At 45.3% G+C, this 16233-nt stretch overlaps 1 protein-coding gene across 1 annotated transcript in view; it reads right to left on the minus strand.

Moving 5' to 3' along the window:
• Positions 1-16233, minus strand: part of prrc2c (proline-rich coiled-coil 2C) — a 35750-nt gene continuing 19517 nt past the window's right edge. Inside the window, exons 6-34 of the mRNA XM_015976992.3 lie at positions 14667-14965; positions 14485-14564; positions 14188-14324; positions 14016-14103; positions 12185-12368; positions 11449-12094; positions 11200-11372; positions 10756-11002; positions 10460-10670; positions 7954-10365; positions 6988-7145; positions 6735-6889; positions 6260-6662; positions 6067-6152; positions 5782-5976; positions 5446-5703; positions 5260-5352; positions 5069-5170; positions 4805-4973; positions 4521-4739; positions 4285-4406; positions 4053-4207; positions 3751-3982; positions 3570-3680; positions 3290-3484; positions 3104-3204; positions 2422-2548; positions 2068-2307; positions 1-1012 (exon numbers count right to left, since the gene is read on the minus strand). Of these exons, the coding sequence (XP_015832478.3) occupies positions 752-1012; positions 2068-2307; positions 2422-2548; positions 3104-3204; positions 3290-3484; positions 3570-3680; positions 3751-3982; positions 4053-4207; positions 4285-4406; positions 4521-4739; positions 4805-4973; positions 5069-5170; positions 5260-5352; positions 5446-5703; positions 5782-5976; positions 6067-6152; positions 6260-6662; positions 6735-6889; positions 6988-7145; positions 7954-10365; positions 10460-10670; positions 10756-11002; positions 11200-11372; positions 11449-12094; positions 12185-12368; positions 14016-14103; positions 14188-14324; positions 14485-14564; positions 14667-14965 (7859 nt within the window). The 3' untranslated portion in view covers positions 1-751. The remainder of the gene's footprint in view (positions 1013-2067; positions 2308-2421; positions 2549-3103; positions 3205-3289; positions 3485-3569; positions 3681-3750; positions 3983-4052; positions 4208-4284; positions 4407-4520; positions 4740-4804; positions 4974-5068; positions 5171-5259; positions 5353-5445; positions 5704-5781; positions 5977-6066; positions 6153-6259; positions 6663-6734; positions 6890-6987; positions 7146-7953; positions 10366-10459; positions 10671-10755; positions 11003-11199; positions 11373-11448; positions 12095-12184; positions 12369-14015; positions 14104-14187; positions 14325-14484; positions 14565-14666; positions 14966-16233) is intronic.

A 16233-nucleotide genomic window follows, 5' to 3' on the forward strand; every position in this document is an offset into this window, starting at 1 on the left:
ACCCCTTGCCAATGAACGAACGAGCGCGCACACACACCTCAGAACGAGATATTTTCAGGCAAGGAGATGAAAGAAGAAGGCAGGAGCAAAGGCTCAGGCAGACAAATCCAGAAATCAATCTAATCCTGTAGTTTTCACATTTTCATTCTGATAAAACAAAAAAGGACTATTTGTGATTTTCTGTCTCTGCGGCTCAAACCGTCACCAAGTGCACAAATCTCTGAAGTAGCTCTGATGGGAGATTAGGTAACAAAATGTTTGCTTTCAGAAAGGATTTTTCATTAAGAAAACACAAATTGATTAAATTTCTTTAACAAAAAAAAAAATAAAAATAAAAACATGTTTCTTTTTTTTACATTTCTGATGCTAGGGGGGGTTAAAAACCCAAAAACCTTTTTTAAAAAATGGCTAACTCAGCAGCACATTTTTAATTTTCTCTCCAATCTTCTGTGTTTCCACCATCAGAGTCGACTTCTATGAAAACAAATAGAGCAGCGATTTTATCAGCATCTAAATATGATGAAAGAGTCCAACTAGAACACTCCCATTTGTAGTGGGACAAGACGGGAAAAGGGAGGAAGAATACACTTGTACATGACAGTGTCTACAGTTTGTAACACTACCATCTAAATCTCTGCCCAATTCATCCTCCTCCCTCACACGGTCCTCCAGGGATGACATGAGGCTCTGGCTGAGTGAATGATTCTCTTCCATCCAAACGTTTTCTCAGCTCAACAGGGCTGCAAGCCGTTCACTTTCCTTCTTCTGGTTTAATGGCCTGGGGTTTAATAGGGCCAGTTCGAATGGGTTTGGCTGTCGATACAGGAGGTTTGTCAGTATCTGGGCGCTCACTTCCAGCCTGGTGATTTGAAGCTGAAGTGTCGAGTGGTTTTCCTCCCTGATCAAGCCGGGGAGCTTTACTGACTTGAGGAGCCTTCAGTTGTTGTTGCTGCTGCTGTTGGTCTGAGAAGAACTTGTGGGTGGACTGGAGCACCTCAGCCCGCTGCTTAGCCTAGAGGGGGAGAGAGAAACCCAACCAAACCGTCAATGAATTATGATGACTGAACCGACCAGCTTAATGCAAACCATTTAAAGCCAAAGTTCACTTGTTTTTTTAAAACACATTTGCAGGGGTCTCTGGTATGAATTAATGCCTTGTGAGTGGATCTCTGTGGGGGAAAACAGCTCTGGCGTTCCCGTTTCAGGAACTAGAATTGAGCCAGAGGAGTGGGGAGCAGAAAAAAGCAGGATTTAGAGTCTTTTTCCCTGATATGAGCATCTGACTGAACAGCAACGTGACTCTACCACCAACTCTGCTGGCTTTGCAACGTTAATGTTTTATCTCCACAAATAACTCAAATCTGAAGGATTTCACTTTTTACTTTCTTCAACAGTGAAACTGCATCTGCTCTGTCTTCAAGCCCCCAGTCAGTTGTGAGAGATGGCTGCTTATACTGAGCCAGCATCTAATGGAGGTTTCTTCCAGTTAAAAAGGAGTTTTCCTCTCCACAGTCACTACATGCTTGCTTAGTATGAAGATTGCTGTAAAGTCTCACACTACACAATGCAATCTGCTTGGTTTTCTTATATAGCAACCTTAACCAACTGGACAACTGAACTTAATGCACTGATAAGTAGGTTCAATTGGAATGTTTACTTTGTGAAAGGCCTTGAGAAGACTTATTGTGAATTGGTGATATATAAATAAACTGAATTGAAGAAGGAAGTTCTGCCATGTGGTGGTGGAGTTGCTAATGCAAACGGTTAGCTTCTACTGGCTGATATGTACTCTGCTGTTTCCTGGACAACAGCCTGCCTTATTGTGAGCCGATACATGTGAGTCCATGTTTGTTAATTTTTTGCGCGACGTAGACCTGAGTGGCTTTGTTAATCAGAGTATTTCCCAATCTCTCTTCTATTGGCAGCTAATGGAGGAAATAGGGGTAGAAGAATATTTTCACATTTAGCCTGCAGTTAAACTCAGAGTGATCGATCATATTTCAAAATTAACAAGAACAAAAACGGTTTCTCAGTGAACTTGGTCTTTAAAAGTTAAAAAGAATTTGCCTTCAGATCCTGCTCAGCCTTCAGAGCTGCTTGTGAGCCTCTGGGGGCAAGGGAAGGCCCAGAAGGCCCCCTGGGAGGGTGCTGACTGTGCTGTGGATGCTGTGGTCGGGGGTGAGACATGAGACCACCACCCACATTGGGTGAAATGGGAGGACCCATAGAGGAACGCTGAACACCACCAAATGAATTAGCATGAGGAGAGCGAACTAGGGGAGAGACGATGCTGGGCTGAGACAGAATCTAAATAAGGAACAAAGGGGAGGAAGGAGAACAGGGTTAAGTTTGAGATATTAATAATCAGTACTTAATAAAAATAATGGGAGTATAATGAGAGAATATTATGTCATGTTTAACCTGTGGATTGAACTGGCCAGGAAAATGCTGAGTCATTCTCATGCCAGCAGAACTGGGCTGAAATTGCTTCTGGTAGATCATGCTGTTCATTTTACTGGACTGGCTGCTGGGAGACGTTGAGCTGGCCCTGTGTGGAGACACACAAACAATTACTAGAGTTAATGCTTGAATTAAATACCCACGTATATTAGAGATGCACGGACATGAAAATTCTTGGCTGAAATCGAAAATGAGAAAACCAAGGTCAAAAACCGAAAGACTGAAATAAACCGTTTTGTCAATAATTAGAACCATAGAATTTATGGCTGTTTAGTTTTAGGAAAATAATTTTAAATAATCAGAAAATATTAATTTAAAACTGTCACAGTGAAAAATTTGGTCATAAATATGGGCACCAGTAGCTCAGGAGGTAGAGCGGGTTGTCCAGTAATCGGAAGGTTGCAGGTTTGACCCTGTTAGAGAATGCTGCTGTTGTGTCATTGGGCAAGACACTTTTTACTGATTGGCTTAATGAACTGTCCTGTATTGGAATGTTTATTATGTGAAGTGCCTTGAGATGACTCTTGTCGTGATTTGGCGCTTTATAAATAAACTTAAATGAATGAAATGGTTCCATACACTGATAGAATTAGAAGCAAAACAGATGCACCAGTACATTACTGAGGTACTGAGCATCTCATACCTGTAAGGGCTGGAGGTGGGTGTTGTGCTCCTGGCATTGACAGGAGGTGTTCCAGGCTTCACATCCATCCCACTGCCAAAGAGTTTAAGGTCCATGTCCATCTGCAACAGGTTGAAGGGGATAAAGAGCTATTAAACCTGCTGTTAAACAAAAATCTTGACATAAAAACAAATAAAAAAATGTTACCTTGTTGGTTGGAGGCTGCATCATGTTGTGATTGGGGCCCATGATGCCTCTGTAGGACTGAGAAACCGGGGGTTGTCTGTTGATGTTAGGAGGCTGGGCCTGGGGAGGAGTTGGTGGCAGAGCCAGGAGCGGCTGGCCTCCACCTGAACCAAAGTTTGGTAGGGACAGCTGGGAACCCGGCAGAGGGACAGTTACCTGAGGACAAAATCAAACAATTCTTTAATTGAAAGAACTGTTGTGCTTATTTAGAAACATGAAAACTTTTACAGGTACACATTACCTGCTGCATAGCAGAACTGGGAGACTGGGTGTTGCTGTAGTAGCTACTCTGGCCATGCTGCTGTACCTGTCCTGAGTAAATGTTTGAATGTTGATTCATCCCCTGTCGAGCCTGTGAAAAAGACAAAAGCAAGTCAGATCTATAAACAAAAGTAACATATTGACGTGTGAGACCTGGTTACCTGTAGCAGGTGCGTATCGATGAGCTGAGACCCCCCCATGCCTGAAGGCTGATTGAGTTGTGGCTCAAACAGAATGGGAATGTGTTGGGTAGAGGAGGGCTGCTGATAGGCCAGACTGGACTGTGGTTTTCCCAGCTCAGGGGCTTGTACACCAGGATAGCTGTGCAGGGAAGGCCCCGATAGCATCATGGACTGCTGGGACAGGCTGCTCTGCATGAACGCTTGCTGGGACCTGAGGATCAGACGACAAAACTGTTCCAGCCGTTCTGAAGTAGAAAACTGGATATTTGTAAGCTCGTTACCTGTATGGCTGAAGTGAAGAGCTGAACAGATCCTGTGGCTGTGACACTGGTGGACCAGTGCCAAGCCCCAGCTGAGCCTGATGGGTGTGTTGGTGCTGAGGCTGGCCTTGAAGAGGAGCATAGATGGGGATGGGAATCTGCTGCACTGCTGTTGGCTGGAAGATAAAGGTAGACATTGGTTAGGCTTCCAACACTGAAAACGTATCAAGTATCCTAGCCAATAATATCCCACCTGAGAGAGTCCAGGCTGGAAACCCTGCTGCTGTGCCAGAGAGGGCGGAGCCAAACGAGGGTGGGGGTTGCTGAAGAGGTGGCTGGTGTCCATGTAGAAAGCTGGAATCTGAGCTGCAGAACCTAAAACAATTGTATGGGTACTTAATACAGTGAAGATTTTCTTGCCTTAACACTGATAAAAGTTCTCACAGAAACAACATGCTTTAATTGCACACACATTCCATGTTGTCTTACCTGCTGCAGACTGGGAGACGTACACCTGTGGGGTCTGTTGCTGCTGGGGCAAGAGAGGAGGCACACAGCCTAGCTGGGAGAAACTGTTGCTGCTGCTACTGCTGGAGGAGGACAGGCTTCCACCCTGGAGCTGCTGTGGCTTCACTTTGCAGATGTTTGGAGGATCAGAAGCTGAGGTGGTTTTTGTGCTGAGGGACGATGTTGTATAGGTACCAGAACCTGGAAGGGAGAAATAGTTAGTTCAACTCTAAGCATCTGTCATTTGAAATAAAAATGGGAGCTACCTGACAGTGAAGTGCTGGGGGTGACAGATGCCACAGGAATCTGAGGCATGGAGGCTGAGGAGAAAGAATACGAAGAAGCACAGGAGGTGATGGGGGAAGAAGAGGAGGTGACTGGTGAGTTCTTTTCCAGACTTGGAGAGTTTTCCCAAGCTTTACGAGCAGACTCCATCTGAGAAGATTAAAAAGAGAGAAATGAGTACTTAATTACTTTGTAACCTTTCTGTAGAAAGTAATATGGCCACAGCCTCTTCAATATCCACGTACCTTTAGTGTTAAGTCGACTGTAGCAGGAGAGACTGTGCTGAGACTGGAGCTCTGCTGCAGGGTCTCTCTGTGAGGAAGGGGGAGTGAGTGGGGCAGGGCCACCTAGGAAAAACAACAGATCAACATAAAAAATGTGATTTCTGTTTACTAAATGTATGATACTGTGTGTCAATGCAAAGATCCATACTCACGTTAGCTACTAAACTCTCTTCCATTTTGTTCCCTCCCGTAGGAACGCTGTCAGCCAGAGAGGAGGAAGGAGTGGTGTAGTCAGTGACGGACTCCTGACAGGAAGAGGCAGCGGAGGAGCCAAATGTTACACAACTGTCATAATCCTGAAATATTTTAAACATTTATTAATATTATACAAAAGTCACCTTGGAGCTACTGTTGTACTCTGCTGATGGGGCAGTGATCATGCCCTCTATGTCCCCTCCCAGCTCTGGTACTGTGGTGTCACTAGTGGGAGGACTGGAGTCATTGGCTCTGCTGACATTCCCCCCAGAAACTCCTCCCTCCAGGCCCTCCGTCTCTGTTCCACGTGCGTCTTTGGCCTTACGGTTCTTCAGAGAGCGCTCTTTACCAATAGGACCTGGCTTGTACTCCTTGGTTTCAACTGGTTCCATTTCTGGGATCTGAGGAGGAAAAAGGAAAAAATGACTATAATGAAAATGTCTAAAAAGTTATTTCTAATTTCATAACAGCACAGCTACCTTCTGTGTCTTGACGGGACCAGTACGAGGTTGTTTTTGCCTTTGTTCTTTGGGAGCAGGTAGCTTGTTCTCAGAGCCCGTTTCTAACAATGCAGGACCTCCATCGCTATCGGTGCTCCCAGCAGATGATGGTGCACCAAACTGAATACTGTCTATCCCCAACTCCACACTGCCATCACTCCCAGGCTTCACACCCTAAAAGAATAAAAGAGAAAAACTGTTGTTTTTATCATTTATCAAGTGGAAAAGAAACAGTCAAATTTGCAACAAACGTGTTGAACCTACCTCAGAGGAGACCGTGCCAGTGAACGAAGTTAGAGGTTTGTTCCACGCACTAACGGAAGGAGGCTGTGGAGGGCTGATGGGTCCAACTGGCACATGACAAAAAATACAAATTTTACAAAAAACTGACAACTTTACTTCTGCCAGGTGGGAATCAAGTAAATTTGAGGAAAAAAAAAAACTTTTCCCCACTTACGCTTCTTTACATCAGGTAGCACAGTGGACCCTGCAACCTTGTTCTCCCACAGTTCTGTACCAAGTGTGCTGTGTGTTTGTGTAGGTGCAGGTGGTAGGCTCTTGGAGGTGAAATCCACACTAGGAGGAGGAACAGGAGCTAGAGGAGCCACGGCTCCTTCCAAAGTTTGAGGAGAAGCAGCAGGTTGTGAGGGGGCGTGGTGAGAGTGTTGCGGAGCAGAGATGGAGGGCTGCTGCTGGGCAGCGGAGGCTACAGGAGGCTGAGACTGTGAGGCTGACTGCTGTTGCTGCTTTTCATGTTGCTGCTGCTGCTGCGGTTGTGTTGACTGTTTTTTGGCAAATCTTGGGGGCAGCTTGCCTCCACTTCCTCTACTCTTCTCGCCAGAACCTTTTTTACCCCAGTTCTGTAAAAACGAGAATTTTCTGGCTCAGAGATCTCTGTATCACATAATTTTTAAAACATTCCCTCATTCTACCTGAGAAGTCTGCTCTTCCTTTTTTCGTTTCTCTTCATCCTGTAGGCGCTTCTGTTGTTTGCGTGAAACCACCTCAGTGAAACCATCATCGTTGGCACTGGACTGAGGATCTTCTGTGGTGGTCACCTCTGGGTGGTCATCAATGATCACGACACCTACAGGAGCCACAAATGTATATCCCATGTTAAAAATTACTATGACCCAAAGATGGTATTTACTTTCTATTCATTAGATGACAAGTGACACGACTGACTGGCGTAATTGTTGAGATCAAACTGAGAGAGAGCATTCTCCTTGGGCTTCTTAACGGCCTGTTTGGCTTCATCTTTACGACGGGCAGACTGCTCTTTAGCAGGCCTCTGAGCTGGCCCTCCAGCTGCTGATGCCTCAGTGCTCTGCTGGGCTGCAGGACTGTTAACCCGAGCAAGAAAAAAAAATCAGTTTAGGACCAACAAATGTCAAAGCTGATGAAACAGATGGTAGCTTTAAATAAAAGTAAACATTTGAGCTTTTATATTCTGATGATATAAAATGTAGGCAGCTGTAATCCAACAGAAGACGGAGATCTACAGCATTTATATGAGACTAATGAAAAATGTAGACAGATGTAAAGAATGTGTAACAACTAAGAGAGGTCTGATTGTGGATTTGTTTATGTAACCTAAAATAATTGATGCTAAACTAGACCAGGCTAGGAAGCATTTAAAAGACCTATGAAGTGTAGAAGGCCAAACAAACCCGACAGAAATAATAACTCACTTTGAACAGTAACACTTCAGGTTTAATCCCTAAAATAAACCTATTGTTTATTTGTCATTGAGTATATGTCTTATGGGCCATTCCCATCTGTACCGGGTCGGCCCGGGCCGGGTAGCGTAGGTTGTTTACATATCTGGGTGGCCTGGTATTTTTCCGGGCCAACCAAGGCTCATTCTCAGCCCTCTTCTCGAGGGGGTCTGCTTCAGGCCGACCAGGGCCAACACACCCACTGCTGACAGCAAATTCACACCTTCCATTAGAGCAAGCCTCTGATTGGTGGGTAGAATCAGCCCACATGGGCTTAAGGCAAGGATGTGTGGAATCAACCGGGCCAGGCTGGGGCCGACTGGGGCTACCCAGCCTGGGCCGACCCGGTACAGATGGGAATGGCCCAATAGAAGTGTTGATGAATACCTACCCAGATAAAAAAAAAATAATAATAATCTTATTTTTAACTCACCCTTTGCGGCCAGCCTTTCCTCCTCCTCTCCTCTCACCCTTGCCTCCTATGTAGCTGCGGCCGGGTTTGGCTCCGCTGTTGCCTCTACGATTGGGTCTTTCTATGGGCCTCTGACTTGAAAAACTCCTCTTGGCTGCTTGAGAAGCCTCTCGTTTTGGAGTCACTCCTCCATCAGGTGGACTTTTATTGGGAGATGAAGAACCGTGTGGAGGTGCAGGCACCGACGCTGGGGTGACCTCAGTTGCAGCCTCCAGCGCTCCTTTTCTCTCCTCTCGTTCTCTCCTTTCATTGAAATCACTGCTTTCCGAAGCAGTTTCCCATTCCTCATTGGCCTGATCTGAAGAGTTCTGGTTGGACAAGTCAGGGGATTTGGTACCCACTGCAGTAATGGAGGGACTACTGGCCTCTGGCAAGGACACTTCTAAGGGAGAAGATTGGCCAGGTGCAGGTACAGCAGCTGTCACTTCTGCAGGCACAGTTAAGGGAGTTCCTGGAGCTCTAGACGTGGGTGGAGAAAGGGCGGATTGGGCAGGAGCTAAACTAGGGCCAGCTGCAGCAGGCACAGAAGCTAAAGAAACTGGGGGACTTGAAGCTGTGTCACCACCAAACCCCCCAGCCTCACGTTCTTTCAAACGTCTAAAGCGGGGGGGTTTATCTTGCCTTGGGGGCCGTGTTGGTCGGGATCGACGAGGCCGTTCTCTGCTACTCTGAGGCCCGCCATCTCCAAACTTTTTACCCTCTAATTTTGGAGGTCGTCGGTCGGTGGAAGGATTGTCGTATCTCGCTGAAATATCTGCATCCTCAGGCCTGAATGTCTCCATGGGTTTAGAGGGCCACTGCGAGGAGGAATCTCTGGCCGCTGGCCTTCTATGAGGAGCCGAGCGAGGTCCTCCACGGTCTCTTGGTCCACCTCTTCTACTGTACAATCCTCCTCGTCCTCGGCGAGAAGGCTCTCCTTTAGGAAGAAATCCTGGCTTGGGCCGGCCTTCTTCATCCACTCTTGACCCCAACTTTTCTACCCCGTGAGGCGGCTCACAGCCCAGCTTATGGTGGGAACGGCCCTCACCGGGGAGATCTCTTCTTAGTGGACGGCTAGGTTTGGTGCTAGGCTCACGATCAGAGGGTCCAGTATCACTGGCAGACTCTCTCCCACCTTCACTTTCAGAGTCTGTGTCGGAACCACGGCGCCGCCTGCGTTTAGGAATGACTTCAAAGTCTGAGCTCTCGCTGCGTGTCTCACTTTCTTCTCGGTTGCGAAAGGCAGCAGCTCCTCCAGCAGAGGGTAAGTCAGAGCGTAATCGAGGCTCCCGATAAGGGTACTCTGCTCTGCTACGACCACGACATCCCCTGCTGCGCCCACTATAGGTTCCTCTGTAGCTACGCCCTCGTGAGTAGTACTCCCCTCGACCGCGTCCTTTGAAATTTGAATCAGGAGGCCATTCTCTCTCCCTGTCCTTGTCTGTTTCCTTGTCACGTTCCCTCTCTCGATCTTCTCGTCTGACACGTGGAGGAGGAAAATTGGAGTCTTTTCGAGACGGCAGTTTTGTTTCTGGATGTTTGTCGTTACAGGGCAGCTTGTCTACTTTCTCCTCCTGAGAGGAAGAGGTGGGCACTCCTGAAGAAGGCTGAGAGTCTCTCGCTCTGGGGTGGGAAATGGAGGATTCCTCCGTCTCAGCATTTTCCCTCTTGCCCTCACCCTGAGGTCTGGTGCTTTCAGACACCACTGCAGCTGCAGAGGGAGCTTTAGACGACTGATCCCTTTTGGACCGGTCCCCCTTTTCTCCTCTCTCATGACGTTTTTCTCTCTCCTCTCGTTGCTCCCTCTCCTCTTTCATGTCCCTTAGAACAGGCTTCTTTATTGGTCCTGATCTGCGAACTGGTCTTTCTCCCCCTAGCCCTTCTCTGCGTCCAGCCCCAGATCTTCCACCCCAGCGAAGTTCAGCTTTCTGCTTGCTGGGGCCTGGCAGAGGCAGTTTCTCTGGCTTGTGTAATCCATCTGCAGGTGGTGTAGCCCTGTTAAGGGCTACAGCAGCTTGGGAGTAGACTTCATTCTGGTGCTTGTCTGAAACCCGTTCTCCTGTGTCGTGTTGATCTAGTGATTTTGTTGCCGGGGGTATCCCATCAAACCTTAGCTCATCTAGCTTAAGAGAGTGGCTGGAACCCTGCGAGACACTTCTTTGAAGAATGGCTTGACCAATTGCCTCTACCTCCTCCCCACCTGGTAAACCTCTCTCAACTGTGTCAAAGGTAGAACTTACAGGGACCCTTTCTGAAACATCCTCAGGGCCCTGAGTAAACACCGACAGGGATTCTGGATCCCGGAAAAAGTTACTTTTACGAGAGTCAGCTGTACTGGGATCCTGAGCATAAATAGCTGGAAGACCCCTGTCCAGATCCAACCCAGAGTCGATCCTAAGAAAGCAAGAGAATAAATAAACAATTATATAAATAAAACGAATGAAGAATACTTGATTTTTAATTTATTTATTTATTTGCAATACTTTACCTTTGTTCCTGGTGGTCATCTCGCCCTTTTGGAGGAGTTACAGTGCGTAACGGTTCAGACTGTGGGTATGGATCTGATCCCCAAACCATTCGTGAGTCTGAGGGCAGGCCGTGGTCTCGAACCGGTCGGGACAAGTGATCGAACGAGTCAGAGCTGGAGCTGGAGTTGTCACCTGCCTCTCTGCGTACAATCTGCTTTGGAGGCATTCTCCCTGATAAGGTGAAACCACAGAAGATGTAAACATGTCAGGGAGCCTTTATTACATAAACCACAGCCCAACTCATCCATATCCTCACCGGGGTGCATGCTAGCTGGCATGTCCATAGGAGGTCGGCCCGACATCATGCGAGGATCCATGTAGGACTGCATCATGAGCCAGCGAGGGTCAAACCCCATGGAGGCCAAGTGCTGGTGGTGGGGGCCCATTGGTTGGTACATGGAGCGGTGCTGCTGCTGTTGGGAAGCTGGAACACTGCCAGCACCTGATGGGGACACAGATCCCCCGCTTTGCTGTTGTTGCCATTGCTGCTGCTTCATCTGCTCCTGTGGAATCAAAGTAACATTTAACTTAACTGGCGTCTTCACCATTTATATAACTGATTAAAATGTTCCTCTTCTCTGACAGTTACAGGCATATCTCAGCTCCGTCAGTAACCATATCCTGGATAATTCACGTTATAATCAAACCAGTCATGTTTAGGTCTTATCAAAGCCACAAGGCCATATTTGGACCAACGTACCTGTTGTCTGAGGAAACGTGGTGGCAACGACTTTTGAAACTGTTTGGAATAGCCTGACATAAGAGAGGGACGAATGGCAGCAGTGGCCTCTCCTTCTAGTTGTGGGGGCGCAATAGGGACTTCTTCTCCTCCTGGAGTGTCCATGTGTGACAGAGACAGATGGGGCTCATCCACTGTAGAAAAACAGTACCGTTAAGACAAAGTTGGTCAATTTGATCCAGAGTAAAACTCCATCAAGCGTTGGCTCACCTCTGTTGTCCTCCAAGTTAAAATAGTCATGGATAGGTACAGATGCTGTCCTATCCACCTGGTTCTCCTCCACAAGAGCACCGACCTCCACTAAGGTGAGTTCTCCTTGGCTTTGTGGTTCTGGAGCTGTTGCTACGGGTCTTTGGGTTGGGGAGCTGGGCTGATGAAGTAACTGAGCCTCATTCTCAGCACTTGGTTCTACTCCCTCATGTTCTTGCTCTGCCCTTTCTTTGTCTGGACCCCCCCTCTCTGATACAGGGTCTTGGATGACTGGGACCTGTGATTGTGGAACTGGTACTGAAGGGACAGGACTGGATGCAGGAACTGGTGCAGATGGGGCGTCCTCCCCTGCAGCTCCTGCGTCGTCATTAGTGGTTTGAGCATTGGCGGTTTTACTCTCATTTGCTTGTTTGTGTTTTTCATTTAGACGTTTAAGTTTTTCTGCACAAGCAGCGAGCCTCTGCTCCTCCATTCGCCGTTCCTCCTCTTCCCTCCTTCGTCTTGCTCGCTCTACAGCTTCAGAAACTTCAGATGTCTTTTTCCGCTTCTGTCGCCAGGCTTCCGAGTCTTCATCAGCAGCAGGTGCCACAGTAGCCTGTGGTTTGTCTCCACGTGGAGCAGTACTCCCAGCAGCACGGCTGACACTCTGCAAACAGGAATAACAACAGATTAGGTTACATGATACTAAAACATTGAAGAGCTAATGGCTAGCTTGTGTATTATAAACATGCTTCACCTGGTAGTCCTGTGTTGCAGCAGTTTTACTGTACTGCCCCAAACTGCCAGGTGATGGTGCTCTGGGATCAACGCCATCAGCCCAAGAGGATTTACTGCCCACAGGCTCCTCAGATCCATCTTTCCAGCCCTCTTGGTTATCTGATGTCCGAGATCTCATGCACTCCACTTTACCCATCCACTCCCTACAAGAACATTAGTTAAAACAAAGAAAAGTAAAAAATGTTCAACTTGAAAAGTAATATATGCAGTTGCAAAATATAAATATCTGGAATAATTTCTCATTTAACATTTTGCAAGAAACATTTTGCAGCAATTTACAGAAAGGATAAAAAAATAAAATTAAAAAAGATCTATATACACATATACATTATATACATATATACACACACACATATATGTATATAATGTATATATATATATATATATATATATATATATATATATTTCAGTATAGTCAATTGGTCACATTTGACTATTTTATGAAGACAATACTGGAATGTCTTCATAGTTAAAGGGTCTTTAATGTCATATGTTTCTACATGATCTGTAAAATTCCATTTCAAAATCACAGATGATTTTTTAAAATACACAGTTATTGTACAAGATCAAAGAGTTGTTTCATTTTGGAGGCATTTGAGCTGCAGTGCTCCATCTGAGTCCCACTGCCTGAAGGTAATAGCTGTTTTTAAGCCTGGTGATTCGTCACCTGACAATTTACAGCCTCCTGCCAGGGAGGGGGACTAACAATGTTTTTGCCAGGTGGGTGGGGTCTTTTTTGATGCTGGAGGCATCTTTCACTGTAGATGTCCGTGATGGTACAGCCACCTGTGAGGCATTCACAAACTTCTGCAGAGCTTTTTAATCAGCTGCAGAGCAGTGGGGCAGCTCCGTATTCACCTTGTACGTTTGTGTAAACAAAATTGAGTGTGAGATTGCGACAATGTATCTGTAGCGAAACGATGTAAACCAGGCACCTGTAAATGGTTCAAGTACCCAGCTACTAGGGATGTGTATTGGTGAAATTACGGCGATACGATACATATCACGAAACTAGGGAGACGATACAATATATCACGATATATTGCGATATATTCTGCCAGACGATATTAAAGAATTTTTTGACTGAATTTATTGTAGGAATATTCAATAAACAGTCCAAACTGATACTTAACATGAGGTATCTAAACCATAACAGAGGGATTTACAGTTCAATGGTGGAAACAAAACCTGTTGCACTATGCTGCCAACTAGCGGCCGACGTTTGAATTGCACCAAAAAAGAAATTACACAAATTCTTTCAAACATTAGATACAGCTTTTGAATATCGATATATCGCTGGAAAAAATATGATATATTGCCATATCGATATTTTCTTACATCCTTACCAGCTACTATGGAAAAGGCCTCTGGGTGCTTGTTTGGCAGCTGACATAGACACATGAAAGTTTTAAAGTGCATCATTTATTTTAACTTTGAGCCCTACAGAGGTTTATTTGACTGATAATACAATGCGTGTTGTATATCCAGGTACTGTTATAATTACATTGTAGACCAACACTTGACAAAACTCCAAGGCATCAGATCGTTCAATTTTGACAAGGTCACAACACCAAAGGCTTAAACTCATGGTTTTCATGATTCTAATCTGAGGGAGTACTAATGTCTCCATAAGCAGACTGTAGGAGCATGCTAAAAATGATGTGGCGCTTGCAAATTAAGATAAATGGAATTCGATAAGTAATAAAATAAAATCTCTCTTAGTGGTCCAAACAGAGAAAAGCTGACAATAAATTATGCTGATGAAACTAGTAAAAAATTCATCGGCTTACCAGTTATCTCCTTTGCCTTTAGCCGCTTGATTCTCTTCATCATCACTGAAGTTTAGTTTTTCAGTGTAATCCACTTCCATCTGAGCTCCTGAATTAATAAATAAATAAACCTCAACTCAATGTAAATCTACATAAACCTCGTCAACAGGTAACCAGCAATGATTCAACTGACCTGCCCAGCCCTCATCAACATCAGTGTCCAAGTTGTCCAGCTCCTTTAGCTCTGTTGCACTGATGATAGAAGGTCTGTCGGGGTCTTGGAGCCAGGACTGAGGGGGTGGCTGTTGGGGTCGTGTTGAACGAGGACCCCTGAGCACCCAAGAGAGAACAAATGGTTGTGGGTAGAACAAAGAAACCCATGAAGGCAGTTTTGTGCATCTCACATTTGTGCCAAGCATCAAAAACAAGAGGATTACACACCTGCATCATTTAAATAACTTAAAAGCAAGCCTTAAAGGCAAAAACTTACTTTCCGCCATCTTGTGGTACTGGGTATCTGAAGTTACCCTGTCCCGGGCCCAATGACATTTGAGGATAGGCGTGAAACATCTAGATCAAAAACAGAAATCGTGAAGAACACATAAAAGACAAAGGACAACTAAATGCAGCCTTTTCGTTTTCAGTCTTGAACAACAACAATGTGCTACTTACGTAGGGTGGCATCATGCTTCTAAAAGCAGGATCAAAGTGAGTCGGTACCCCCGATGGAGGTTGCTGCCCACCGTTGAGTTTAGGCTGAGGATGTCCAGATGGGGGAAACCTCTCCCTGCTATCTCTTTTCTCCCTTTGAACTTCAGTCGTTACATTTCGGACTGGTTCATCAGCTTCCACCGGTGGGGTGGAGGTACCAAGACCAGAGGTAACCTCTTCCTGAGACTTGGTGTCCATCTCAGGTGGGCTGGCTGCAGTGTTCAAGTTTCTGCCTCCACCTTCACGCCAACTACCAACATCTAATAAGGCAGACAGAAAGGAGGCATTGACTGCCTAGGAAAAACAATCAACTCCAACATGGCAAGAAGCTGCCAATTAGCAAATTGTGAATTTTAGATGCCACTGGATAGTTGTAGTAGTTCACTTTATTGAAGACACAATAGGTTCATAGCAAAGGTTTAAAATAGATAAGGAAAAAGAAGTGTTGAGTAATTCCAAAGAGCACTACTCAATCAAAACGGATACAGCGTGGATTAACATGGCTCACATCAGTGTAGTTTGTTTCTCCTGTTAACTCTGTGAAGAAAAGTGTGTGCACTGAAAGCAGGTGTGTATGAGTGTAAGGACTCAGATGTTAACCAGACATCATCAGTAGGGGTGAGTGCAATTAATCGATGTGACGATGCATCTAAAAGCTTAACATGTTGTTTCGGCATCGATTAATGAACGTCGATACTTAAAAAAACATAACATCAAAGTTTTGTTGCGAAGCCGGTACTAAAAAAAACAAACAAAAAAACACGTAACCGGAGCCTTAACACGCGCGCCGCCCGGACTGTTTAGTGAGTGGCACTACTTCTTTGACCTCTTTCTCCATCCTGGAGACTGTCTCCAAACTACCGAAGAACTCAGAGGCGAGGAGCATTACAAAAGCAATAGCTACTTTTATCGCGGCGGATCTACGCCAGTATTCAGTAGTAAACAACAGGGAGTCATGTTCTTCAAACTCGAGAGATGAGTGAGAGTCAAGGTAGCACAATGTTGACATTTGCCCATCTCACACAAAAGGAGGATGTAGGGGATCAAGAGGGAGGGGAGGGAGTATGGGAGGACAGTTAAGTTTAAGATGAGTATGAGTGTCACTCTGCTCTATTTTGTTGTGTTCACCTCACTGTACTGAAGCTCCAGGCTGAATATATATTCCGTTGAATTATGCACTTTTGTTCTGAAAAAATACAACATATTACCTTCAAATATAGCAGTTTTTTCTGTTGCCTATATTCCAGACTGAATAAGCTGAATTATTTTATTTTGTTTTATGTTAAAAAAAATGTATTTACTTACAGAGCGTAGTTTTAGAGGAACTGAATTAATTGATAAGTTATTAATTTACAAATGTAGATTAAGAAGACAATCTTGTATGAAAAAAGCATCAAAAATGTCAATAATCGAAGAATCGACGCACCAGTAATCGAATCGAACCAAAAATCATTATAATCGAAGAATCGAAGCTCCCATAATTGAAATCGAATCGTGAAGAACCCTTTTTGGAACACCCCTAATCATC

Source organism: Nothobranchius furzeri, chromosome 8 (genome assembly GCF_043380555.1).
Source record: "Nothobranchius furzeri strain GRZ-AD chromosome 8, NfurGRZ-RIMD1, whole genome shotgun sequence".
NCBI lineage: Eukaryota > Metazoa > Chordata > Actinopteri > Cyprinodontiformes > Nothobranchiidae > Nothobranchius > Nothobranchius furzeri.